Below are 26,295 nucleotides of genomic sequence, written 5' to 3'. Positions count from 1 at the left end.
TCGTCCTTCTCTGCCACCTTCTTACCTTTCTTGTCTTTCTTGGGTTTTCCTTGGGGTTGTGTTTCTTGATGAACTTCTTGATGTTCTTCTTGATTATCATCAACTTCTTCATCCTCAACTATTCCTTCTTCTTGTCTTTCAACTCTTACTTGTTCAACTTCTTCTTCTAAAATGTCTCCTTTACCTCCCGCTCCCAATTTTTTGATACCTCCTCCTCGAGGATCGGGAGCTTAGAAGTAGATGGTGATACCTCCATCTTCTTCCTCTTTTTAGCTGCATTGGTCCTGACACAAGTATGAAAGTTATATGTATGCTTCGAACAACAAAGGGATACAAACTATACGAAATATGGATTTGAAATGGTCAACAAATAAAAAGGCTCGGCTTACCCGAAATAACACATATGAGCCGAACCATGTCTTGAAATTTTCATTAGCTTACACAGAGAGTGGATCGGCTCATACTACAAAATAATTGTAAGCCGATCTTTTATATTCGGTTCACAACCGATACTGTCGAATAAGTCGAACCTATGATTATGAACTCAAACATGTATTCGGCGCAACATGATATCATATAAATAATACGATCCTATACACTTTTTAAATTTATGGAATTTTAACAATCATATTCGGCGCAACCCTAGTACTATCGAATAAGCCGAATCTAGACTTATGAATTGAAACATTTATTCGGCGCAAAATGGTGTCATACAAATAAGCCGATCCTACAAATGCAGAATTCATGAAATTCAAACAACAATAATCGGCGCAAAACAAATACAACCATACAAGTCGATCCTAAGCACATGCAAAATTTCTGAAATTCACAAAACATTTATTCGGCACAAAACTAATACTACCATATAAGTCGATCCTAAGCACATGCAAAATTTCTGAAATTCACAAAACATTTATTCGGCACAAAACTAACACCATCGAATAAGCCGATCCTAAATTTAAGGCTCCGTGTCATTAAGTTCGGATCAAAACGGATTTGCATTTTAAGCCGAGCCGTTCATATGCACTTTCAGGGTTCAATTTCAAGAACAGCTCAACGCACATATAAGGTTTTTTTTACGCCGAACCATACCCTGTAACCGCCGCACAAACATGTTTTTGACGAATTAAATCTATTATACCAATCAAAAACATCAAATACGAGATGGGTTTGTAGAACTAACCTTCTTATTCTCATTTTTGGAGTTGGTTCTTCTTCAATCTCTTCTTCCGGTTGATTTTGTGGTTGATTTTGAGTTTGTTCTTCACTATCTAAATATTCTTATTCTTCAATAGGTTGTTCAATCGATCGATTAGAACGAGATACTGGCTTACGACGACCCACTATATAGATGAGTTTAATCGTCAACTAAATTTTCACGAATCGATGATTAAATTTCAGCGAGGATACGATGAAAAAAAAAGAGAATAGTGGGTTCGGCTGTGGAGGAGGAAGAAAAAGAAGGGGTTGAATGAAACTGATTTTAGGTTTACTGATTATAGGTTTTTGTATTAGGGTTAGGGATAGATTAGTAATATGAAAATATTTAAGGGCATATAGGTAATTGAACTACCCATAGGATACCCCTTATAAGGTCACCCAAGTTAGGACTATTGCTTTGTATGCCTAGAAAGATTCAGGTATGCCCAAAATCAGGGTTCTTTCTTTTAGGTTAGGTAATGCTTGGTGGAAACTTGTTGAGTTTTTAATATAACCCCTAAAATTTAGGCGAAGCATTATAGTTGGGCTTTTCGATTGGTTATAGCTTAAATGTACCCAAGCGAAAGAAGAGTAAAAGCGCATCTCACTATAGGAGAAGAGCATCACTTAGCCTATATTTTTTTCTCCCAAAATTTTATTCGTTGGATTAGATAGATATTTGGTATAGATTAAAAAATGTTTAAGAGAAAAAAATAGAGATATATAACAGTAAAAAAAAAAAAGGAATTTTAGTGAATTAAAGAGGTAAAAGAGAAATAGTAGGAGCAAAAGAGTGAAAACTGAAAACGGATACTGAATCGGTATTCGTAAAAATGTCATGGATACTTAGTTTCCATATTGACCCAAAACGGAAACTTAGTTTCCGCAAAGCAGTTTTTTAAATGGAAACTTAGTTTCTACATGTCTAATCGTTTAGCTTTAGAGGATCAGATGTGATCACTTTTTAGCTAAGCGAAGGGATTTCACCACATTAAAGCCAAGCTAAGCCCCATAGCACATGGATTTTGCTAATTAAGCTACATCCAAGCGAACTAGTATACCATAATGCTTGGCCTTATACAGTAGAAATATGAAATTTCAGTTCTGAAAAACAACTTAACATTAGTTCCCGTTGTTAGAGCATCGCTCGGCCAAACTCACAAGTTTTCGTATGTCAAGCTTGTTGTCAACGTTAGTGGATCAAAATTATGTTTTGATTTATAGCATATTGAGGTCAGTCTCGGACTAGGATTATAGCATGGCAGTTGAGTATTAGAATTCACCAATCGACTTTGAAGATTGAATACTGGAGACGACGTCAATGAAAACTTAATCAACAAAGGTATATGAAGACTGACTATCGTATTTACTTACATCATCTACCATTCTATCTACTGAGACATGTCATAAGACTTTTGTATAATGATGAACTTTGCAAAGAAGATTGCAAGCTATAAGGAGTAGTCAAGTTAGTTCTTAAAGTTCACAAACTGTTTTACCATTTCACGAACTTGAACTTATAAATATAAAGACATTAATTTTAATATCTCAATTAACTCGTGTACATGAACTGATTTGCTCGGTTCGCGGACTAGTCGATTTTGAGATAGTAATGGATACTATTTAATTCAACATACACGAACTGATTTGCTCAGTTCGCGAACTAGTTTTTTTTTTATATCTTCCGTACACCTATTATTTTCAAGTAATAAACGGTTTTTCGCAGTTTTTGAAGTTGTCAATCATAAAGTTATAAAAGTTACGAGACAATTTTTAGTTCGCGAACTGTTTTTCGATTTCAGAATTATTTAACTATAGCTATCTGGCAAACCATATGGTGCACTATAGTTGCAGACATCTTCTTTGTAATTCAAAGAAAACTTCTAACATGCTTCATGCATAATCTATGTAAATAATTTCGCTTACTTGGCAGTTTCATACAAGGCAATAATTCACGAACTTTGATTTATTTGTAAGCTACCAAGTTTGTTCATCAATATAAATAGAGGACTCTTTGCACCCTAAAAACTTAATCCTAGCACTTCTGTGTCCTAGTTACAGACTAGAGTCGTCCTCTAAAAACCTAGGTTTCCTCTGAAAACTGTATTCTAGGTTACGAATTTGAAAGACTTCACTAAGGGATTTATGAAGCCAGGTCAGACTATCTTTTACCTGATAATTCTTGTTATTCGGATCTTGTTCTTATTGGTTTTCTATGTTCTCGAAACTTTATACTAGGAACTTGATAGATAAAAATCACAAAGTTCTTTTCGTCTCAGACTTTGCTATTCTGCAAGATAGATATCTAAGTCGCTTCTGGTTTAATTGGTTTAGATTGTATTAATGAGGTAAAATTGATTATTATGCATCTTTAAAACTTTTGAAGAGAATAAGTTCAAACTAATCTTGAGTTTGTTTGATATCTTCTTTTCTTGAAGATCTCTCATAGCATATAATTCTCTATACCTTGGTTAAATATTTTTATGAAGGAAATCACAAAGGATTTCTGTTAGAGGCGGATTAGTCATAAAAGTCTTCACTTAGGTTGAATCAACTCCTACTTGTGTAAAAGACGTCATCTAGGGGAATTCTGTTGCATAAGGTCTTGCGTGATCCAAGAGACGCAAAGGAGCGCGACTGAAGCTGAATTGCTGGTAGGGTCGATTCGGTCTCAACTGCATTCCAGTCCGAAGTCTGATAGTAGGCTAGTGTTTGTGGTGGATTAATACAGTGTGGTGCTCAAGTTTTGGTTTGGGTCCTCTGATTTTTCTGCTTTGCAGTTTTCCTCGTTAACAAAATTCCGCTGACTTGTGTTATTTCTTACCTGCATTATATTGTTTATCTGTATAATAGAAATATCAGAAGAAGTACGTTGTAATAGCCTAGATAATTTTAAGCCTCTAAGACTGTATAGAACCTGCAAGATTTATTCTTTGGAATTTGTATTTTGAAAGAAAAATTACAGAACCTTTTCTTGTCGGAATTTGGTTCTGTAACAGTTTAGGTACATACTAGGTTATTGCTTGGTTATTGATTTGTGAGATCATCCAAGTAAAACTTCTCTTCATTTCCGTTATCCGATACTTAGTGTTGATATGTGCTTCTGATTATAACAAGTTTGTCCATACAAGTTTTCGAATTAAAATTTGGTGCTAAACTTGGTATCCCCTCTTTTTCAATTGGTATTAAAGCAGACACAAATTAATGTACCACCAGCCTTTGATGGCACAAAGTACTTATGGTGGAAACTAACTATGCATTTCTTATTACAAGCCTGTGATTTTGCTATGAAGAGAAGTTTTCAGAGGACACGACAGTCCCGCAGTTTCTGTAAACAGCGTAACCGGTGCAAAGGATATTGGTGATTATGAACCTAATGAAATCCTTGCTGCAAAGCAAAGTTTTGACGGATTAAATGCTATTATCCATGTCATAATCCTAAACTTCGACATCATGTATCTACATGTGAAACGTCAAAGGAAGCCCGAGACATCTTAGAAACCGTATTTGAAGTGAATACCTCATAGAAAGAACCACAACTTCAAAACCTAACTTCTGACTAGGAAAACCTTCGTATATCTGATGAAGATTAGTTTGAGAAATTTAATCACAAACTCCCTGAAACAATGAATGCCGCATATGCGTTAAAACTATTTCAGAAAAGAATAGTGTTGAAAATTCTGAGATATTCATCCGCTCGATGTGAGTCTAAAAACATGCCATCATAGAAACGATCTTTCAACTCTTTGAAAAGTAATTTTGTTGGAAAATTAAAGATTTTTTTTTATCATGAACTTTGCACTAAGCCATCAAAAGGTATTGCTTTTGTAGCTCTGCTTTACTGATGCAAATAAGTCTTCATAATATCCAAGCAATAGGCTGCATGTATATGTCGTACATTTTCCAAACTATTTTTCGTTTCCTATACTTTTGAGCAAAATATTGTCATAACACTTTGTCAAATTGTAAACAAAGACAAACCAAGGGACATAAAAAACGAGATGACGTTAAACATTGCAACCTTAAACCATACTACTCTAATTAGGAGGAGATATAGGATCGTTACACGAGATCCTTCCCGTGATTGTGAAAGCTAATTCCCGAGCTACTAGTTGAGCCCCATTTTACACAGGATACTTATGAATGCAATCCTCCCAAGGATTACCCTTGGGACATGATTTCACATTTTTAAGTGCAACCCAGACTGCACTATTACACTTAAACCCACTTCCTAATGCAATCTGCCAGACACGGTCGTTCTTGCACATCCTTCCTTTAGCTTCCATGTAGGCCAACTCATACCAAATTGAGCTCGATGACGTGTTTCCAAATCGATGAAGAGTCATTCGTGAAGGTTCAACATGAGAAGGCGAAAGATTTAGGTTCTTTTCCATTTCATCAATTATTGCTCTTCCACCAGCATGTATACAGAAATGCTCAAATGCAAGTTTGAAATCAGGGATGTAAGTCTTCATTTTCCGGTTCTTGCACAACTTCTTAATCACCAGAGCAGTGATAAAACGAAGTTGTTCGCTGATTGGAAGGACGAGAGGACCTAGAGTGGTGATGTTGGTCTTTAGTGCCAGTCCTGCAACTTCCATGAGAGTTTTGCACAGGGAGACACCAACTTTACCAACTTCGTCATCATCCTGCCTCACACATTTAAATGCTTCGTCATTTGAACCAAAATGGGTTCTCACAATATGAACTAATTTGTACTTGGCTTGTCGCATGTCTTGAAATTTGTTGGAGAGAAGAATCGCAGCTCCGCCTACACGAAATAGACAATTAGTTACCATCATGGATTTGTTGTTTCCATCGTATGCCGGTAGAGTAATGTTCTCTGTGCTCAAGACAATTGCATACGTGTCTCGATGAGCCTGTAGTAAATCCTTGGCAAGATCAATTGCTATAACTCCAGCACTGCAGCCCATCCCTCCCAAACTAAAGCTCTTAATATTACTTCTCAGTTTATATTTGTTAATAATCATGGAGGAAAGCGATGGGACATGATTAAACAAACTGCAATTCACCACAAGAATACCAATGTCCCCAGGTTTAACATTAGTAATTGAGAAAAGATTATCAAGAGCTCCGAACATAACTTGCTCTGTTTCTTTCCTTCCCGTCCCAAAAGATCGATCTGGTGGATGGCAATGCAAGCCTTCAGGAAGACACGTCTCTTCACCTAGTCCAGATCGCTCGAGAATCTTTCGTTGGAATACAATAGATGAGGCACTCTGGTTGCTATAACGCTGAACACGGTCAATGAGTGTTTCAAATGAAACTTGAAGATGACTAGGTGGGAGATAACAGGAAAAATCAACTAGGTAGACAGTTCGAGGCCGTTTCATCATGTAAACTGATAAACCGGAAACAATACCCACACAAATGGTAACACTGACAAGATTGAACTTGGCTATGTGATAATACCAAAGCTTATACACATATCCACGGTTCTCTGAACTGACTTCAACGAGAAATACAGCAATAACAGGAATAAGAAACAGAATAATTAGCAGATGACTAATCAAGTAATGGTAAACATATTTGAAATTCATACTTTTCATGGAATATGATGATGGCGACCTCTGATTTCCGCTAGCGGTAACATTGCCATTATCATTTGCTGTCATGTTGTTTCGACTTTTTAAGAAATGAGAATGCGCACTAAATAGATGCTAGAAGGAAGAAAATGCCCGTAATGTATGTAGTATGAAGGCTGAGGATATGTATGTCTCCGTAATGACTATCAAGGGGATTTTATAGTACCACCTTGGCAGTTCAGTATAACATCTAGTCCTTGCAGCCATTAAATTTCTGTACGAATTTTTCTTAAATTTCTTTATTAACGTTTTTCTTTAATGGCTGTCTGGAAATCCATGTATTAACTAGTAAACTAGATGAAATCTCTGTACGTCTTCATTACTTTTCTTTAACTTAGTCCATTTTTGCCGCTTGAATTAGCTTAATTTTTCCATGTTCTAATCCGGACCATGATGAACTCATTAGTGGTAGGACTGAATGGTAATGGCCCCCATGACCTCGTCATTAATGGTAGGACTGAATTGTAACATGGAGTTTTTAAATATAACAAAATGGATGCTGTCAGGGAAATTAAACACAAGGTTTCAGCACCAGCCAACTACTAACAGTCACAGTGGTAAGCAGTGAATGGATATTTGGCATAATGTACATTAAATAGCACATCTAGCGCCAAGGCTGATAATTCTTACATGTCGGCTTCAGTAACTATTCCACTGTAATAAAAGGGTGTGTTCAGCTGTGCAACCAATGTCCTACTTTCCTTTTTTTCTTTCAATCAAAGGAATGTTTCGAGGGAATGTGGGTTTTGGTTGTTTGCAAAGAAAGAAAGAAGACAGTTTCAGTGTACGTATCTTCTTCTTCTTTGCCACTAGTAGTAATTTTGAGTTGGTTTTTTGTCAGTTGATTGTAACAAACAGGTGCTACGTGCACAGAGTGGATTGGCCTTCTTCAATAGGAATTTTCATCATATAAATGCACTCGACCCTCATTCATTCAATATCCCAGTAGTGTACTGCTGTTTTATTGGACCAGTAGTGGGATAAATACATATTGGGGGGCATGAAAGACAGAGTTGGACATACGTAGTCTTTCATTCCTTTAAAGGGTTTGTTTAAATCATCATCAATAATGATTCAGTTGATTACAGAACCCTCATTTCAGATTTTTTGATCGTATTTTTGAGGTTGTGATCTTCGTTTTAGTGTAAGCAAATTCCAAATTTAGCTTACAAAAACACTCGGACTCTATAATAGTTAGGTCTATCCAGTCGCATTTACATTTGTCTAATGGCAACACCCAACCGATAGGGGCACCTAACACTGACAATTCTCTCTTTCTGTATTCAGCAGGGTTGTAAATATGTGGATAGGATGAGTAGATATGATGGTATGATGGTTACAGTAACACTCGACTTCAAGTTTGGGAGACGGAAAGTAGCAAGATGATCAACTTAATATTACAAAGACTTTACTACATACATTGCATTTCATGCAGTATTATTAGCCGCATATAGAAGAAAAAAGAAGATACTGTTAGCTCAAAGAGAAAGGGTAAATGCAAAAGAGAGACGGGGACACCGTGTTCATATTTCAGCTCTGTTCTGGCAAAATTTGTTTCTTCTCCATAAGGGTTTCAATCCTCTGATGAAGAAAACACAAAAACACCATAAACCACCGAGGCATTGGTGGAAAAATAAATAAATGAATACATGAGATGAGAAGTAATGCGAAACCCAAATGATAGCAGCCATTTGAGATGATTAAGATAATAAGACAAAAGTTTCGGGTAATAATTATGGACTATACATTAATCCGAACAGTCGGTATTTGGTAAAGACAGAAGAAAAGATTACCTTAATGGACTGTATAACATCGTCGAGCTTAAATAGTACCAAATCAGATAATGTGCCTCCGAAATCCTTCAACAAATACCATAAGAACGAGTTACATAGTCATATATGGTTAGAGAAAAAGATAAACTAAATACACAGATACATGTGAAGGTTAACTACGTGGAAAAAAGGGTAAAGGACTTGTAACTGTAATCCAATTATATATCGTACTGTCCACATAGATGCTTAACAAGAATACAACATTATACTATGTGTGAAGAACTAATAACACCTTCAGACTTGAAAACGGCGATGTAACAAGACCACCACGCGTTGAGGTACTTTCTCTCTCCCACGGGTCAGTTGAAAATTTCCGACCTCTACCAACTAGTATGAGCTTTGAAGCTTCTGCCACGATAACCTGCATGCGACATAAACAACTTAAAACAAATTTTTCAATCTTAACAAATCGCAAGTTATCATATTGGACGAGGATACATTTTCTTGGCGCCTTTAAACATATTGAAATCTGTAAGAAAAGTAGTTTCGAGTTACCTTCCTCAAATACCCTGGATTAGAGATGCCTTGAACCTGTAATTCATCTACAGGTGTTGCTCTTCCATGGGAAATGCTTTCAATTCTAAATGTATGGAGTCCATATGCTGATTGCAAGCAACCTAGCTAGAAGGAATCATTTATATGAGATCTCAATAAATCGATGTAGAGCATATCTTTTCTTGCTTTGTTATTTGGTATACAAGTATCTAGTCATACTGAGTTCAAAGCACCACAAACCAAGTAGAAAACTTTTGAAAAATACCTTGTTCAATAATAATGCCAATCACTAGAGTAAGAGGAATGCGCTTCTCGACTTTTGCAACTCCCAAAAATGGAAGAAAGAATGGTCTCGTAACCTTTGCAAAATATAATTCCTTAGCATGGAGATGACACTAGGAATTCTCTAACAGCAATAGAATGAAGAAGCCAGAAAAACTAGTACCTTGTAAACTATTTCATTAGGTGTAATATATAACCGTCGTGAGGAGAAATCCTTATGCAGCACATATCTTCTGATAGGTATATAGAGAAGCATGATAAGACCAACTCCCCACGCTAAAACCAACAGCAATGATATTAGTACCCATATAACTGAGTCATACTGTATATAATTTCTTGCAAGGTCTTCAAAGGAGGCTTCATAAAGAACCTGCCCTGAAATTTCTGCTTCATCATCTTCTAACTCTGATGCAGGACCTTCTAGTAAAAGTTCATTTGGTCGAGCATAGCCACGTATATCAATTGCATGACCCGACAACATCACTTCAGTCTTTAACAAAACAATTTAGCCTTCTGCCCAACAAAGCAAATTAGATTCATCACTATAAGTGCAACGCCTCTAAAGTGATTCAAGTCTGCAGAGAATTAGTTTAACATGAAGCCGTCCACGATTAAGAAAAGGGGTTTTGATCATCTTACCAATGCTTATAAACCTAGTTCATCACAATGATGGAGCGGTCAATGATGGAGCGGTTTCCATAAGCTACTTTACTACTATGTACATCATTTAAATTAAATTAGACTACCGAATACATCGATCTAATCGATTCCAAAATCAACCAACTAAACGAACACTCTTAGGCGTTAAATCAAATGTCAGTACCCCATGTAACCTATTTTCCACAAGTAAATTTCAATGGATCAAACTGGGGCTAAAACCAAAACATGCTTCTGATTGTGTTGCCACCCACGTTATATACATTAGTCTCTAAACCTCATGCGTGTGTGTATTTCTTGTTAGCTCATTGTTAAACCTTAGAAACAAACAGAACCCATTACATCCATATGAATTTCTCTATACACATAAGCATTAACTAGCAGAAGATAATCAAAACCAACAATTTTAATTCCCGACAGAACATGTGATTTCTTAAAAGAAGACATTTTTCATAGATTAAACCATCACGAGAAATGAAATTTTATGAAATATGAATAAGGAATGATGAGATATTTACCTCAGAGATCTTTGATTCCTTTAAAGGGTTTGTTTAAATCATTATGAGGAATGATTTAGTGGATGACAAAACCCTAATTTCAGATTTGTGGTTGTAATTTACGTTTTACTGTAAGCAAATTCTAAACTTAGGTAACAACAACCAGTCTATTCATTTCTGATGACATACCGTATACGAAATCAGGGTGTCTAATAGACTTTAAGTATGGTCTATCATCTTTGTATTAGCATTTTTCTTTTGGCAACACCTAGCTGATAAGGGCTATTACTGTTTGTTTTTTTTTTGTTTTTTTTTTCCGCATTTTGACCATGGTTTTTAAAACCGTACGCTCTAGATTCTGTTTTGAGCGAGAATCGAAAAACCCAACTCCAACTCGCCTGTAGTAGGCTGAACCAGTGTGTCACACACTTTGTTTTTTTTTTTTCTTTTTGTAATAATTAGATTTATACTATATAATTTATATAGATATTATTTTCCTAATTTTATAATCACTAGTTACGAATAATTTATGGGTTATTTTGTTTTTGGTACTTAAGTTTTGACCAACTTTGCTGTTTGGTCTAACATTTGTCCAGCTTGGTGTTTGGTACTTGAAAATGACGTTGACCCGCGTGGACTCGGTTTGACTTTGCTGTTTGGTCTAACATTTATCCAGCTTGGTGTTAGGTCAAACCGAGTCCACGCGGGTCAACGTCATTTCCAAGTACCAAACACCAAGCAGGACAAATGTTAGACCAAACAACAAAGTTGGTCAAAACTTGAGTACCAAAAACAAAATAACCCATAATTTATTTATAAGAAAACATTCGTTTTAAACATCAACCATGAATTGACGCTTCACACTTCAACATACGCATCGTTTCCTAAAAACGAAAAACGATTCACGCTTCGCTTCACACTTTCAATAGAAAGCGTTACACTAACCGCGAATTAAATTTGAAAATACAAACGAGAAACAATAAACAGGTAAACTACGCGATACACCTTATGAATGAGATATGATGTGATGTTGGACACGCATGTGTTGCCTCATTAAAATCTTAACAAGAAAAATCTGGAAAGATAAAACCTCGACAAAGGAAAAAGAATATAACGCGATAAATCAAGAACTGCAACATAGGCATAAGAGTCTCGGCATAAACTAACCCCACGTAGATCTACATGAACCTAGAAATATTTTGTTCTCCTTTGATATCCAATGAGAAGTCTTGTAATACTAGAATTATATAAGAGTCCATAAACAAGTTGCGGAAAAAGAGCACCTCAGCTCGTGATAGAATTATCGAGATTGGTTCTTGCACCCTTCTAGTCACCTCAAGAATGGTAAAAGTGTCACATCAGTGTATCAGAATAAGGGGTACTTCTACTGATTGCAGATGGCATTTGGAGCATTTCCATACTTATATTCTTCGAACAAACGTGATTTTTGCAAGATATTGATGTCGTTGTTGCAACCCGAAAGGCCGAAACAAGCATGTCATATCCCACAATCATAAGAAGCTGGCGCTTCCAAAACCACGGTTGGTTTTGTATAGTGGCCGTTATCCTGACCTTTCCAAGCATACGAACATCCATGGCACACCCAACGCATGCAATCAAGGCTACCTAACATTCCAGGAAAGCCTCTCTCCTTATTCTCAGCTAGTAGTCGATTGACATCATCTTGCGTGGGTTGCCGTAAAAAACGTGAACCAAAATGGTTGACTATAGTTTCGCAAAACATTTTGAGATTATCAAATGTAGTTGTTTTAGCCATACGAATGTACTCATCATAAGCATCCGCGGGCACACCATAACCTAGAATCCTAAGGGCTGCGGTGGCCTTTTGTTCAGGATTATGCCCTCGTATATTTCGTGCATCAAAGTGATAGTTAAATTTACGGTTTACCTGACGAAGCTCTCCAATAACCCGCCTGACCAAGTGTTGTGGCATTCAGTAGAGACGACGAAAATCCTGATCAGAGTAGAGTCAGTAGACACTTCTATTAACAAAATCCTCTCGAAATCTCCATATGTATCTTTTTCTCAATATAGCTCATGGTTCTGGATCTCGCGGAATTTTCCCGGTGTATAACTGTAGCATTGCATTGGTTCTGGAACTCCATCTTTTGAATCTGCATCCATTTATTCCAGCTGCTGCATAAACGCTTCTTATTGACGGAAAAATGTTTTCACTAATAATTGAGCTTCCTCATTTCCCATACCAGAATCCATAACGAATGAAAACAAAAGATATTTAATAAATTGGATTTTTTTTCTTCTGTACAACAGAAAATGGAATGTCTTTGAGTGTGTTTAAAATTGGTGGATTGAGTGTGTTTACATTGGTATAGAACGAAATATAGCCAGTGACGGAGCCAACCCATGGCAAGAGTAGAAAGTTTCCTACCCTACCGGGTTGGCTCCCAAGCCTAACTTTGATCGTCTTAATAAGCCATTTTTTTCATGTCCCCAGCCTATTTTTTCCTTTTGCCTACCGTTAACCATTTTTTCCCTCCCATAAGCAGATTTCTAGCTTCGCTTGGGGTTGGTTTAAGCAGCCGTTGGCCTACTGTCCGACCTGGAACGACCGATCCTGTATGGTACACTTGGCTTATTCTGTTTCAATAAACCATCTTTTGACTGCACAAAACTCAGTTTGGCCATCTATCTGACACCACAAACAAGTTTATTTGCATAGTCCCATTTGAATTGCTCTAATATGTCAATCGAAACCACAAAATCAGATATTCCGAAAACTAAGCTAAAATTTTCTGATGAAATAAAAAGAAAAAAATTTATAAATTGACGGTATATCTTCCATTTTTCTTGTTGGTATCAAAAATGCTGGTGGCGATGAGTATTAAAATCCTTGTACACGGTACACCAATAATTTAAGTTTGAATTTAGTTGTGGTGTGGGTTTTTGACAATAGTGGTTTAGTGCATGATTTTCTGCTCGATCAACACAAGAATATACCTATGAAGAGATACAACATACGTGTTACTGTTAACTTAACAATGTTTGTTAGTTTCTAGAGTACTAGTATTAGTTTTGTGTTTATACGGCTAAGGGTAGTCGCATATTCATACACAATGAATTTGGTAGTTAAAAACTCTTTATCTAAATGGGTTGTAGACTTGTAGTAGTGCATTGTGGTTGGTGATGCATTAGGTGGCATGCCCCATTCAGCCATTGCTACCGCCGCTAAAGTTATATGCTTCAATAAAATATGGAAACTGTCGAGTCGAACTGTCGAAGAGACATTTTTCAGATTAAAAAATAAAAAAAACACTAGAAGGAATTCAAAGTTTGAATATGTGTATTCCTAAACAAAGGTCGGTAATAGTAACGTGAAAGAGTTCTGAGTTCATGGCGCATATGAACTTTAACCTAACTATTGCAAGAGCCATTGCGCATTAGCAGAATCAACACCCTTGCCAAGTTCCCTTTGAAGTCTTGCAGAACAACATCTATTATTGTTTTTGCGGTTTGTTTTTGGATTTAGACCAAATTAAACTGATGAAGTTTTGGAGAAAATAATTACTCCTAACCAAGCAAAATCCAAAGTATTTTTCTATTCGAGCTCTAGTACTCGTCTTCTAAGTTAGTACTCATCTGCGGCGGACCCGGCCGCAGACTGCATGTCCAGAACTACTGTAAATACTTTCAGAGAGCTCCGAATTCATTGCAAACTGTCATTGACTCATTGAGGTGTAGTCTTTCGCCTCATAACCTAAACTTCCATCCGACTTGATGATCTCATCTCATTGACTATTTTTACCAGTTTTATATTGAACTGAATTAATAATTCAAAAGGAAAAAAAATCTTGTTTTAAAATGGGTTACGTGTGTGGTTCCACCATAAATGCACGTTCACATTATCAAATCCAGTTGTATATAACCAATGAACCGGTTAATTAAGTCAGCTACCGGCCACCATCTTATAATATAATCCCAACATTTGAATTTTTGATTGTCTGCTGTCCCGCGCACCTGCGCGGGAAAGCCGGATAAGCAAGCGGCTTAGTAGCCGTCGGATAGATTCGCTAACCATTGGATTAACATTAGAAAAGCTTTTTTCTATTAAAAATAGTCGGCAAATTTTTGTTTATTAGAAGTAAATCCTCTAAAAAAAAATCAATTTGTATTATGCTCTTCATCTCTATTAAATTGTCTATCTAAGGCAAATTTTCTGCGAATAAAAATTAGATAGATACAGAGATAAAACACACATCAAATGTCGATTTTACTAAAAATAGGACAACAACCCCTTCTTTCCTTTCTTTTCCTTTTTTTTTCTTTTAGAAGCAACACTGTTATTTCTTATAAAACCATTCGATGGATTCAAAAATAATAGATTTTCTCTTTAGTTTTCGATCTTGCATTTAGTCATACAGGTTTGAAAAGTTCAATCCAGAAGTTCTAGAAAACTTGTTCATAAAAACCCGGGCTTGTTCTTTAACAAAACCTTGATTTTTCTTTCAAAATCTTAAACGACATCCGATATCAGTTTGGGTTATATATTCTGTAATTGCAGGAAATCCTATAACACACCCCTTGTATTATCATGACTATAATTTCTAGATCTAAACTTATTTGATATGAAAATAAAGATAAAGATAAAGATAATGAAAATAGAAAATAAGACGCAAGATTTACGTGGTTCGATCAATTTGATCTACATCCACGGTGTTAGGTTTCATTATGATCATTGAATTACATATGGATTACATTGAGACTCCATTAAAGAGTATTTGGAGCTCTCTCCCTCTCTCTGGTTTTTGGGTAAGAATAAGAAGATAATAATAATACAAGTTATTTTTCTCTCTCATACCTTTCTCTTTATATAGGATGCTACCTAGCGGATGACAGCTCATATACAACTAAGATTTCCCCCAATTTCGGATCTGACTTGCGATGATATCGCAAGCTTACAAATGTTAATTTCACAGATCTTCTAATCTTCGCAAATTTATTACATTTTTCTTATGTTTAAGATAATATCACCTATTGTGTCGTTTCTCAAAGTGCTCTGCGACATTTTTGTAATGCGTTGTTAAGAATTTCGCGAGCGTATCATTGTCGCGAAATTCTGATCTTACATCTTGCCTCTTTTTTCTTGAATATTGCTTGAAGAGCGATCTTCAGGAAAAAATCCATTGTTGTAGTTGTTGGAGAGAGATACGTGTTGTGGGAGTAGTCTTTGATCTTTGTTGATGAAGGAACGAGCGAAAGAATACTGGACTTGAAAAGTACGTACTTGCCTCTATTCTTTTGTGAAGTTCCGGAGCGTTGCGAAGTAAATAAGAAGTATCATCTCTTGAAGTATGCGAAGTATGAGGTATCCTTGAAGAAGTATAAGAAGTACTCAATCCTCGAAATATATAAGAAGTATGAAGTATCCTTTTAGAAATATAAGAAGTATTTAATCCTCGAAATATATAAGAAGTATGAAGTATCCTTTGAGAAATATTATAAGTATTCAATCCTCGAAATATAAGAAGTATCCGTCCTTGAATGAGAATAATAAGTATTGTCTCTATTCATGTGAGATTATTACTCCATTTTTGGTGATTCTTGCCGAGAAGATAAAGAACATAAAATGTTTTCTTGGTAATCCATAGTTGCCTCTGTTCTTTATCTACGAGGGTAAAATCCTAGAGAAAATGTTGAATGTGTGAATTATTTCTTCATTCTTATCTTGCCTCTGTCTCATGTTTTGTGCTCATGCGATAGTATAATCTCTTCAAGTTGCTTATAATTGTGCGAAATAATTGGGCGAGATAATCACATCATTCGAAATAATCACATTCTGCGAAATTCTGACACATTCTACGAAATTTCGAATCATTCTACGAAGTTCTGAATAATCTTGCGAAATTCTGAATAATCCTGTGAAATTCTGAGTAATCCTGAATAATTCTGCAAAATTCTGCGATATTATTGCGAAGTTCTGCAATATTATTCCGTACAGTTTTGTAAAGTACTTGTGCGAATATAATGCTTATGTGATGATTATGTTATGAAATGTGTATGCTATGTTTATGCTATGAAATGCTTATGCAATGATTTTATGATGCGAGTATGATGCTTGTATGATGAGAATGCTTATCTATTGAAATGTATAGCCAATGTTTGTGTTATTTAGCTCATTTTGCACGCTAAAATTGATGTAGCTTTAAATTGCCTCCATTCTCCATTTCTCTGGCTTTTTCTTTAGTGTATGCATTCCTCTTCGTGTAGTTATTGTTCCTCACAAGTTCTTACTTGTGTTTCATCTTTCCTTTTTCCTGCACTATTAGTATCTCATAACAGTATGATCATAGTATCAAGTCTGTGGCATTTTCACTGCCTCAGTTTCATTTCCATATACATATTCGCAAGCTTATTTTCTTACATATAATCATCTTCGCAAGTTTATTTGGGTACCCTCTTTTGTGGTCTTATTTTTCCTTCCTAGTTAAAGGTCTTATTTTGCCACCTCTTGTCATTGCGACAAAATTGCAGGACGTCTTTGCACTTTCATGCAAAAACCCATTGATCTTGCCTTAACTTTTTCTTTTGTATTATTGCCTCTTCAGGATTGTTGCGGAAATATGATAGGCCTAAATATTCTTGCGAAAATAAAGACCCATGACATTGCCGTCTTGCGACGAAATCGCAGGACGTCCTTACACTTTCATGTACTGACCCACTGATCTCGTCTTATCTTTTTTTTCTAGTATTATTGCCTCTTCAGGATTGTCGCACAAATATGACAAGCCTTAATATCATTGCGAGTAAAAATCCTCATGACATTTGCGTCTTAAGACACTTATCCGCTCCCTAATGGAGGGTGCCGCCCTTATCTCCCCCATGGTTACCCCTTCAAGGAGGCGTACTTCTACCATATAAGGTTAGCTCCTCCCATCCGGTCTTAACAACAACCAGTTGTTTTCGCAGCCTCTTGTCCCTTTTACCTATATGACTTATGGTTACGAGACTGCACCCTAAGTGGGGTTTTCTTCGGGACGAGTGCAACATAAGCCAAGACTTGTCAAGAATGGCAAGGTACGCTCCAGACGCCCCTGGCACTCTTGACTCAACCGTTTACCTCGGCGCCTTGATCATATTCTGCACTCCTTGGGAGAGTCCTTATTACCTTAGTCGCCCAACCTAAGTCATAAGCTTAAGCTGATAATCCAGGGTGCCTCTCCCGGATGGGCTTTATTGACCCCAAATCTCCATGACTCAGGTTCCGGTGGCGGTGTAGCCTTTCTCTGAGCCATGCAACAGGTACCCCCTTATATGACGTACTTTAGGTCTTACATTTGCCTCTTGCGAAATTGTATTCGCGAACTAGGGTGTACGCCATAAAGGTTCGCCTCTTTCTCTTTTTGTTTTTGCGAAATTTTCACGTCTCTTTGTTTCTGCGAAATGTTCGCGTTTCTTTATTCTCTCATTCATCTTTTCATTTCTGTCATATCTTTCATTCATTATTTCATTTCTGTCATCTCTTTCATTCATTCTTTCATTCTCATAATATCATATCATTTGAATCAAAGTAAATATTCAAGAGAAATTCTAATACATGGTAACTCTGAAATCTTTGTAGTTGTGAAATCTTTGTAATTCTGCGATTCTATCGCGTTTTGTAAATCAAATCAAAAATATTTTTATTCTCTGCAAAAGAAATATTCTAGAGAAACATATAAATTGAATTTTCTCAATTTTCTGTAATTTTGAAATCTCGAAATCTCTGTAATTTTGAAGTCTTTGTAATCTTGAAATCTTAGTAATCTTTATAATCTTTGAAATCTTGAAATCTTTGTAATCGTGCGATTGAATCGCTTTTTGTAAATTAAATCAAAAATCTTTTATTTTCTGTAAAAGTAAAATGTTCAAGGAAAGTGGTACTTATCTTTTATGTGATTCGCTGTTGCTGGCAATCTCGCGCGAAAAATACGTTGCATGAAGTATAAATGTCTCTTAGCAAAAATAGATGCAAGAGGCAAGAATTGAACCCGCAACCTGCTACTTGCATATTCTCACACCATACCAACTGTAAGCCTCTCTTGCGAAATATTCAAAGTTCATGTGAAGTAATCAAATTACAACTGTGTGAGAGACAATTATGTATAAATTTCGCTTAACAAAAATAAACATGCGAGAAGCAAGAATTCATCCCGGGACCTGCTGCTTGCATTCATGCCTCCTGACCAACTGTGCAAGCTTCTTCTTTGCGAAATATCTCTGCGAAATTATCATCAACTATCTTATGTGCGAAATAATCAAAGAAATATATGTGCGAAAAAATACGCATGTGTTGGGACTTGATCACACAACCATGAACTCATTAACTTCGCAGATGACTAATTGTGCTGCTTCTTTTTTGCGAAATAATGAAACAATATTGCGAAATTATTCATTTCTTCGCTCTCTGTAAAAAAGAAGAAAGCTATGTTCGCAGGTGAATTCGAACTTGCGACCACGGACACACATACTGCTCTCTGGACCAATTGTGCAAGAACCTCTCCGCGTAACTTGTTTCCTTATTCTTTTATTCTCCCATGCAAATGAGAAGAAAATGAAAAATATGTGTCTCTGCGAATTCGAACCCGTGACCTATTTGTTGTTCTCTCAACCTTAAACCATCTGTGCAAATTTCTATTTGTGACAGAAATTACAGCGCCTGCCTCTTATCTTATCTTCGTCTTTCCCTTGTTCCTTCTCCTGAACATGAAAATCTCTCACTTTTTTCATGTCTTTGAATTGTTGATGATGTTTACTCCCTGAAAGTGTGATTACTTCCATAAAATCTCCATTTTTGAATCTAAACTTTGTAGATCTAGAAAAATATGAACAATAGCTAATCTTCATGAAAATTTCTTGATCCAACAAGTTACAGGAAGGATAAATCCTTTACTCTTCCCTGTTTCTAGCGCCAAAAATGTAGTTGCAGGAAATCCTACAACACACCCCTTGTATTATCATGACTATAATTTCTAGATCTAAACTTATTTGATATGAAAAATAAAGATAAAGATAATGAAAATAGAAAATAAGACACAAGATTTACGTGGTTCGATCAATTTGATCTACATCCACAGGGTTAGGTTTCACTATGATCATTGAATTACATATGAATTACATTGAGACTCCGTTAATGAGTATTTGGAGCTCTCTCCCTCTCTCTGGTTTTTGGGTAAGAATAAGAAGATAATAATAATAATACAAGTTCATTTTCTCTCTCCTACTTTTCTCTTTATATAGGATGCTACCTAGTGGATGACAGCTCATATACAACTAAGATTTCCCCTAATTTTGGATCTGACTTGCGATGATACCGCAAGCTTACAAATGTTAATTTCGCAGATCTTCTAATCTTCGCAAAGTTATTACATTTTTCTTATGTTTAAGCTAATATCACCTATTGTGTCGTTTTCTCAAAGTGCTCTGCGACATTTTTATAATGCGTTGTTAAGAATTTCGCGAGCGTATCGTTATCGCGAAATTCTGATCCTACATATTCAATATCAGCAAATTGTGTTTTACAAACCCGTTTGAGCTCTTAAGAAACCATCAAATATCAAAATTTTGACCTGATTTAGATATTTCTCCATTAGCTCAAATTTTTTCATAGTTTAAGTAATATTCATGTAATTTTTCTCCAATTTTTTCTCTCGATTAATTGAACTGATTTGTTCTTGCAGTACACACTCATAACTCATTGAAATCTACTGTTAGTTCTTTGTCAACAAAATCTAAGTAGATAGAGGAATGAGTTAAAAACACTGATCGGGAACTAACTAGAATCTAGATTGATAAAGAAAAAGGACACTGACCCAATTATCAAATGAGTTTTCTTAAAAGGACCAATTTTGAATAAAGTAAATTTGTCAGTTGTATCTAATTTTTAATAACTTTAATCCAACGGTTAGTGGAATGATCGTGCGGCTACTAAGCCGCTTGCTTATTTAACTTTGCACAGCTACGCGGGATAGCACTGCTCTTACTCTAAATCAAAAAATACCGTTGTAAAGTAAATTTGGTCTAAAAACAAGGTAACGCGAAATGTGTCACTGCGACCTTAGGTCCTGTTTGGTATAGTTTTCAAAAACAGTTTTCTGTTTTTAAAAACAGAAAAAACAGAAAACAGGAGAAAACGCGTTTGGTAAGGAGATTTTTAGAAAATGTTTTCTATCTGTTTTCTGTTTTTAAAAACAAAAAAATGAAAACAACAAATTATTGTTTTCTGTGTTTTCTCTTTTTTTCTTTTCTTTATTCTTTTCTTCTTTTCAGAACAAAGTAAGAGATGGGGAATGACTGCAAGTGAGTCATGGCTAATATCACTATCTCTTAGACGAATCTTTACATTTGATCCGATTTAGTTGGTTTTCCTTGTTTTCAAAAACAGTTTACCAAACAATTTTTAGAAAATGAAAACAAGGAAAAAAGGGTATGTTTTTAAAACAGTGGAAAACTATTTTTGAAAACTATTTTTGAAAACTGTTTTTCAAAACTGTACCAAACATGCCCTTATATGTCCCACAAATTTCAAAATCCACCGCATGGCATAACCCACATACGGCCATACGGGGACCCCAAGGTCCCCAGCCAATCCCGGAAAATGTGCATGGGAATTGGGATAGAAGAAGAGGATAATTTGGGAGATGTGACCGAAAAAAACATTACACAACTTCATTAAATATTTCCATCCAATGAAGCCTTGCTAGCTTTTGCTGGACTCGTATATTAACAGACTTCGCACTGTTTAGAATCATGAAATAATTCCAAGTTTTCTTTCTGCTACAATTCTCCTCTCTTTTTCATGGTTTTCAGATCATGATAATTCAAAATTCTCCCACCTTATCATTTGTTCTCTTACTGCTGGTTCTTGTCTTAATCGAGCTTCCTTCTTTCAGTTATAGCTATAGAACGCAAAACAGAAAAGAACCAACCATACAAATAGAAGAGTCGAATACATATTTATGGCGCTTATCAACGGAAGTTTCTCCTACGAGAAGGTACAAAAGGAACGACAGCATCCGTCTATTATATGGAACTTATAGACGAATGGAACCCTCTCGACCAAATCCACTTCAAAATTGATCGGAGCTTTTCTGTCATTAAAGCTCCAGAGTTCAACTTATATGGCATGGCTCTTCAACTTCATAATTGGCCCTTCAACTTATATAATAGAGTTTTCCCATGGTTTTATTCTTCTTCATAGATGTGTGTAGCGTGAATATTAACGTGTGTTCTATTTATTGCCGTCGAATAAATAAGTTTTCTGTTGCACAGCAGCACAGGGCAGTTTATCCGAAAGGGAACAAAGCTAGGTCTCTCTTACGAGTAAGGTTCAACAAAAATGCTAGGTTTACCGAAGTTTTCAAGTTCGATTTGTCCCGGACTCAAATAGCAGTGCCCCTCCCGCTAAACACCAGTGGTGTCGGGGCACACCTTCTCTATTACACCTTCGCCAAAAAACGGAAGTACAAACTTCCGTGAATCTAGTACTGCTCAAGGTTCAAAGTCATGACCTCAAAAGTCGTTACATGTTTTATTTTATTTTTGAAGAGTAGCCGTTACATTGTTAGACCGTGAACATGGTTGTCAGAACTAAAAGACCCCACATATGTGAATATAAATTAAAAATCAGAAGATCGAGCAAGAAAATAAATAAAAATTAGAGGCAATCGAAAGGTAAAAAAGGAAACTTAAACACAACAAGTCAACAACAAAAAAAAAAGCAAACTAGATTTGTGCCCGTGGTACGCACCGGACATTCTTTTCTTTTTAATTTGTTATGCACGGGGATTCGTCCTGTCCCGTGACAATGTATTTTTGATTTGGTGTGTGTTGGGCTTTGTCCCGCTCCATGGTGATGCATTTTTGATTTGGCTTCGTCCCGCCCTAGGCGATGTATTTTTGATTTAATGTGACGGGGCAAAACATTAAATAGGTGGATAATACGTGCAGATTATATTTATTATTTCTTTTAACTTGGTGTATGTGGGACTTCGTGCCGTCCAGTGACAATGTTTTTGATTTGGTGTGCGTGAGGCTTCGCCACGCCCCGTGCCATGCATTTTTGATTTGGTGTGCGTTGGCTTCGTCCCGCCTCGTGGCAATGCATTTTTGATGTGCGTGGGCCTTTCCCCGCCCCGTGGCGTTGTATTTTTGATTTGTTGTGCCGAGGAAAATACATTAAATAGGTGGAGAGTATGTGCAAATTTTAATTATTTTTTTCTTTTAACTTGGTGTGCGCGGGGATTCACAATGTATTTTTGATTTGGTGTGCGCACGGCTTCCCCTGCCCCGTCCCGTGGGGATGAAATTTTGATTTGGTGTGGCCGGACAAATACATTGAATAGGTCGAGAATATGTGCAAGTTTTATTTATTTTTTCCTTTTATTTTTACGGAAATCCCCTAAAGAAATAAAAACAATACTCTAAGTGTAATTGCTCTGTCCCTAAGTGTAATTGCTCTGTCCCTAAGATGAGATGGTTTCCCTAATACACATTTACCTTATCAAAACCAAAGATCCCAACCCCGCGTATACCAAGTTAAAAATACACATTTACCCAAAAAAAACTTATTTCAGTCAATAGGAAGCAAGAGTTTCCTCATCGTTAAACGTGAGAGCTTTGTTTATCTAGCCTTTTAAGTCTTTAGATAATCAAATTGATAGTTTCCGCGTCTTTTTGTTACTCTTTTTCTTCTTAATAAAATGGTGATGAGAATTAATAGTCGCCCCAGCCTTTTTGTTATTTATTTTCTTTTCTAACCGATGCTGAAAATTGATAGTTTTCCGTGCCTTTTTTGTTATTCCTTTTTAGCAAAAAAAAAAGGAAAAAAAATGAAAAAAATTAATAGTTGCCTGTGCCTTTTTTGTTATAATCTCCAGCGAAGATCTTTATATTTTTAAGAATTTGTCGAAACTTTTACTTTTTTTAGCGCATCTCCGGACCCTAGTTAGCAATTCGGGATTCGGCAAACGTACGGAACGGCAAACGTACGAGTATTATACGGTTTTGTAAAATCCAGATTCGGTCCAAAATTCGGTCAACGGGACGTGATTCGTCAGTAATTCGGAACGGCATACGTACGTGTATAATTCGATTTATAAATGTGAGTTCGGCTCTGAAAATTCGGTATCTATATATAACAAATAATTTGTATTTATAAGGTCATAGACCAATTTTTATGCATATGTGTGAGTTATTTAAAGAAAAAATAAACTTAATATGATGATATTAATAATATATACAACATTAGTTATCCAAGAGGACGTCGTATGGTGGTTTAGATGCTTGGTTAGTGAGTTTGAGATCTCTCTCACCTTCACCTTCAAATCTCTTCAGTCGTTTTTGTTTCATAAAAATTACAACACTTTTAATATTCGGTCGTGTATGTTCGGGAGGCAGTAAAGCCCAAAAAGTGGAGTCTTTGAAAAGTAAAAGCTAAAGAATTTATGGCGAATTAAGCGGACGTATCATTCGGGATACGTAAAATTCGTGAACGGTTCGCGAATAATCCGGGAATGCCACATAATACGTGACTTGGGTTCGGAGTTGCAAACGTACACGAATAAGACGGTAAAATTCGTGATACGGAAAAATTCGCGAATGATTCGCGAACTTACTAACTAGGCTCCGGACTAAAATGGGGTTGCAAAGTTACTGGGGCTTCATGAAATTCCCTCTTAGTAATTAAGTAAAAAGATGTGCATCTAGCTGATCTACTTACGTGCAGATACCTTCGAGAAAATTAGTCCAACATATATAATCCATTAAATTAGTCAAGAATCGTATCCCCATGGCAAGGTTCATGGTTTAGGCACACCGAGCTCAATAATGGCCGAATGGGAGAAATCTTTGCTGGGTCCAAAAATCAGAATCATGCATGCTCTATTCGATGTTGTTTAGTTCCGTGTATATAGATTATCAAAGGATTGTTTAGTTCCATAAATATAGATTATCAAAGGATAGTTGATTAACATAGAATATCCTTGTTCTGTAATGAGAGGCACAATAGTTTTGGTGTTTGTATCGCAGAACATGATGACACGGAGCAATTCCACACTCCTCTCTTGTCATCGCCCCAGACAAAAATAAGTCTTTGTTTATTGATAATAAATATATGCACCAAGTGATTTTAACCGATTTCATATTTTTGGCGTGTCAATGATTTCCTTTTTTACATGAATTCCTTTTTGAGAGTTTCACTTTTTTATGTTTATTATTTATTTATTTATTTAACAGTTTGGACGTGAGTTTTGTCCACCCTTACTAAAGTACAGTTAAGCATAGGTGTAAACACGGTGTAACTAAATATTTCAAACTTAAATTCTAACATAAGTATTGTTTACCTACTTTTTTTAACGCCGTTACTAACGGACAGTTAAGTATTTGATGTATCCAAATTGTAACCAAATTTTAATTCTTATAACCAATAGAGTTATGCCAAGTGTCCTCACCATAACTTCTGCATTAGAAAAGGCCTTTCTAGTCCAATAGGAAGCGAGGATTTCATCACCGTTTAATGCGAGAGCTTTATTTGTCAAGGCCTTTAAGGGGAACATGTTACCATGGACGAGTGTCATTATCTATAATTTCAGAATATCCAATCCGAGAACCTTGTCTTGGGGTTAAGAAGCAACCGCCACCGCCGACTAGCAAGCAATGCCTCATCAAATAACCCTCATACGCTAAATATACGTATAAAGTATTTTTAAAAGAATTACAAAAATTGATTTGGCCGATGTCACTGTAATATAATGGTGAAGTTATTAATTATATGATGTTACCAATGATCTAAGTAGGAAACTATCAACCAGTGTAGTAAAATTTCGGGTATCGATCCCGGACGAAACACCTTGACGGATTTGTCTCGGTAAAATTTCAAGGTCTTTATTTCCAATTTTTTACCTCTCATTAAACAATATACGAAGTCATTAGAGGTTTCAATTCAAACTTACTTGAGTCCTCCCTTCCTACTATGACTGAAAATTTCGCACAACAGATGGAAAATCAAATCTTTTGTGGCTATTTTTGATTATATTTTTTTAATGAAATTTCCATATTGCACCTAAACTCTCTAACTTGTTTTAGTGGAATCTCGGTGGTCTTAGCGAGTTTCTCGACCTGCAATCTCATCTCGTTGAGGTTAAGAAATTCGTCTCAGCCAAGGGTTGATACCGTGAATGTTGGTCGATATTGATTTCATATATAACTGCCAACACTAAATCTTTTATCGATCTAAACAAAAAAGTTAATATTTACCATTGTGGACATGGTTAGCTTAGCATATAAAACTTTTTTACGAATACCATTGTGGACATGGTTGAACATTAAAAGGGAAGAATAATGAAGAATCTTGAGGAGAGATGGGATTCACAAATCGGCGCCTCCCTGAGTTGACTTAGTTTCCATAAGTCTTTCAAATTTGGGGATTATGATGAGATGAGTACTGTAAGATTGATAAATCCGAAAAACGGAAAGAACAAGTAGAGAACATTTTCAGTAAGAAGGAAGATGATGACTGGAACCAGTTTCAGTAAGAAAGTTGGTGCAGTTTGAGAGAAAATATTTCAAGATTGAAGTTGATTGTTTTGAATCGTTGAATGTGATAAAGATGACTGAAAGGCCACTGGGTAGTTTAGATCGTGGTTAGCGAAAACGCGGGGGGTACCAAAATACACCACCACTTTTTTCTTCGGTAATCTATATGTACAAACT

The 26,295-nt window shown here is 36.1% G+C and overlaps 2 protein-coding genes across 3 annotated transcripts; both read right to left on the bottom strand.

Moving 5' to 3' along the window:
* Positions 1–4,374: 4,374 nt before the first annotated feature.
* LOC113273597 (3-ketoacyl-CoA synthase 4-like) lies at positions 4,375–6,770 on the bottom strand. Its single transcript, XM_026523263.1, has one exon. The coding sequence runs from the start codon at positions 6,768–6,770 to the stop codon at positions 5,325–5,327; it is 1,446 nt and encodes a 481-aa protein (XP_026379048.1). The 3' UTR covers positions 4,375–5,324.
* A 1,328-nt stretch (positions 6,771–8,098) lies between these two features.
* On the bottom strand, positions 8,099–10,745 carry LOC113273596. Of its 2 annotated transcripts, none has more exons than XM_026523261.1 (7): positions 10,591–10,745; positions 9,579–9,928; positions 9,399–9,492; positions 9,134–9,255; positions 8,871–8,999; positions 8,600–8,665; positions 8,099–8,387 (listed from the first exon to the last, which is right to left on the bottom strand). In XM_026523261.1, the coding sequence occupies exons 2-7, from the start codon at positions 9,894–9,896 to the stop codon at positions 8,337–8,339; spliced, it is 780 nt and encodes a 259-aa protein (XP_026379046.1). In that variant the 5' UTR covers positions 9,897–9,928; positions 10,591–10,745; the 3' UTR covers positions 8,099–8,336. The 2 variants fall into 2 exon arrangements, with proteins under 2 accessions (XP_026379046.1, XP_026379047.1); XM_026523262.1 differs by having other exon boundaries at positions 9,579–9,925.
* Between the last annotated feature and the right edge of the window lie 15,550 nt (positions 10,746–26,295).

The sequence above is a fragment of the Papaver somniferum genome, chromosome 4, assembly GCF_003573695.1.
Source record: "Papaver somniferum cultivar HN1 chromosome 4, ASM357369v1, whole genome shotgun sequence".
Lineage (NCBI taxonomy): Eukaryota > Viridiplantae > Streptophyta > Magnoliopsida > Ranunculales > Papaveraceae > Papaver > Papaver somniferum.
The sequence above is the reverse complement of the archived record's forward strand: the minus strand, read 5'-3'. Positions and strand labels throughout refer to the sequence as shown.

Coding starts and splice junctions, on each gene's coding strand:
- LOC113273597 (XM_026523263.1), bottom strand. CDS start 6,770: ATGAAAAGTATGAATTTCAAATATGTTTACCATTACTTGATTAGTCAT.
- LOC113273596 (XM_026523261.1), bottom strand. CDS start 9,896: ATGTTGTCGGGTCATGCAATTGATATACGTGGCTATGCTCGACCAAAT. Junction 9,493..9,578: donor CTAATGAAATAGTTTACAAG/GTACTAGTTTTT, acceptor TATTTTGCAAAG/GTTACGAGACCATTCTTTCT. Junction 9,000..9,133: donor ATCCAGGGTATTTGAGGAAG/GTAACTCGAAAC, acceptor TGTCGCATGCAG/GTTATCGTGGCAGAAGCTTC.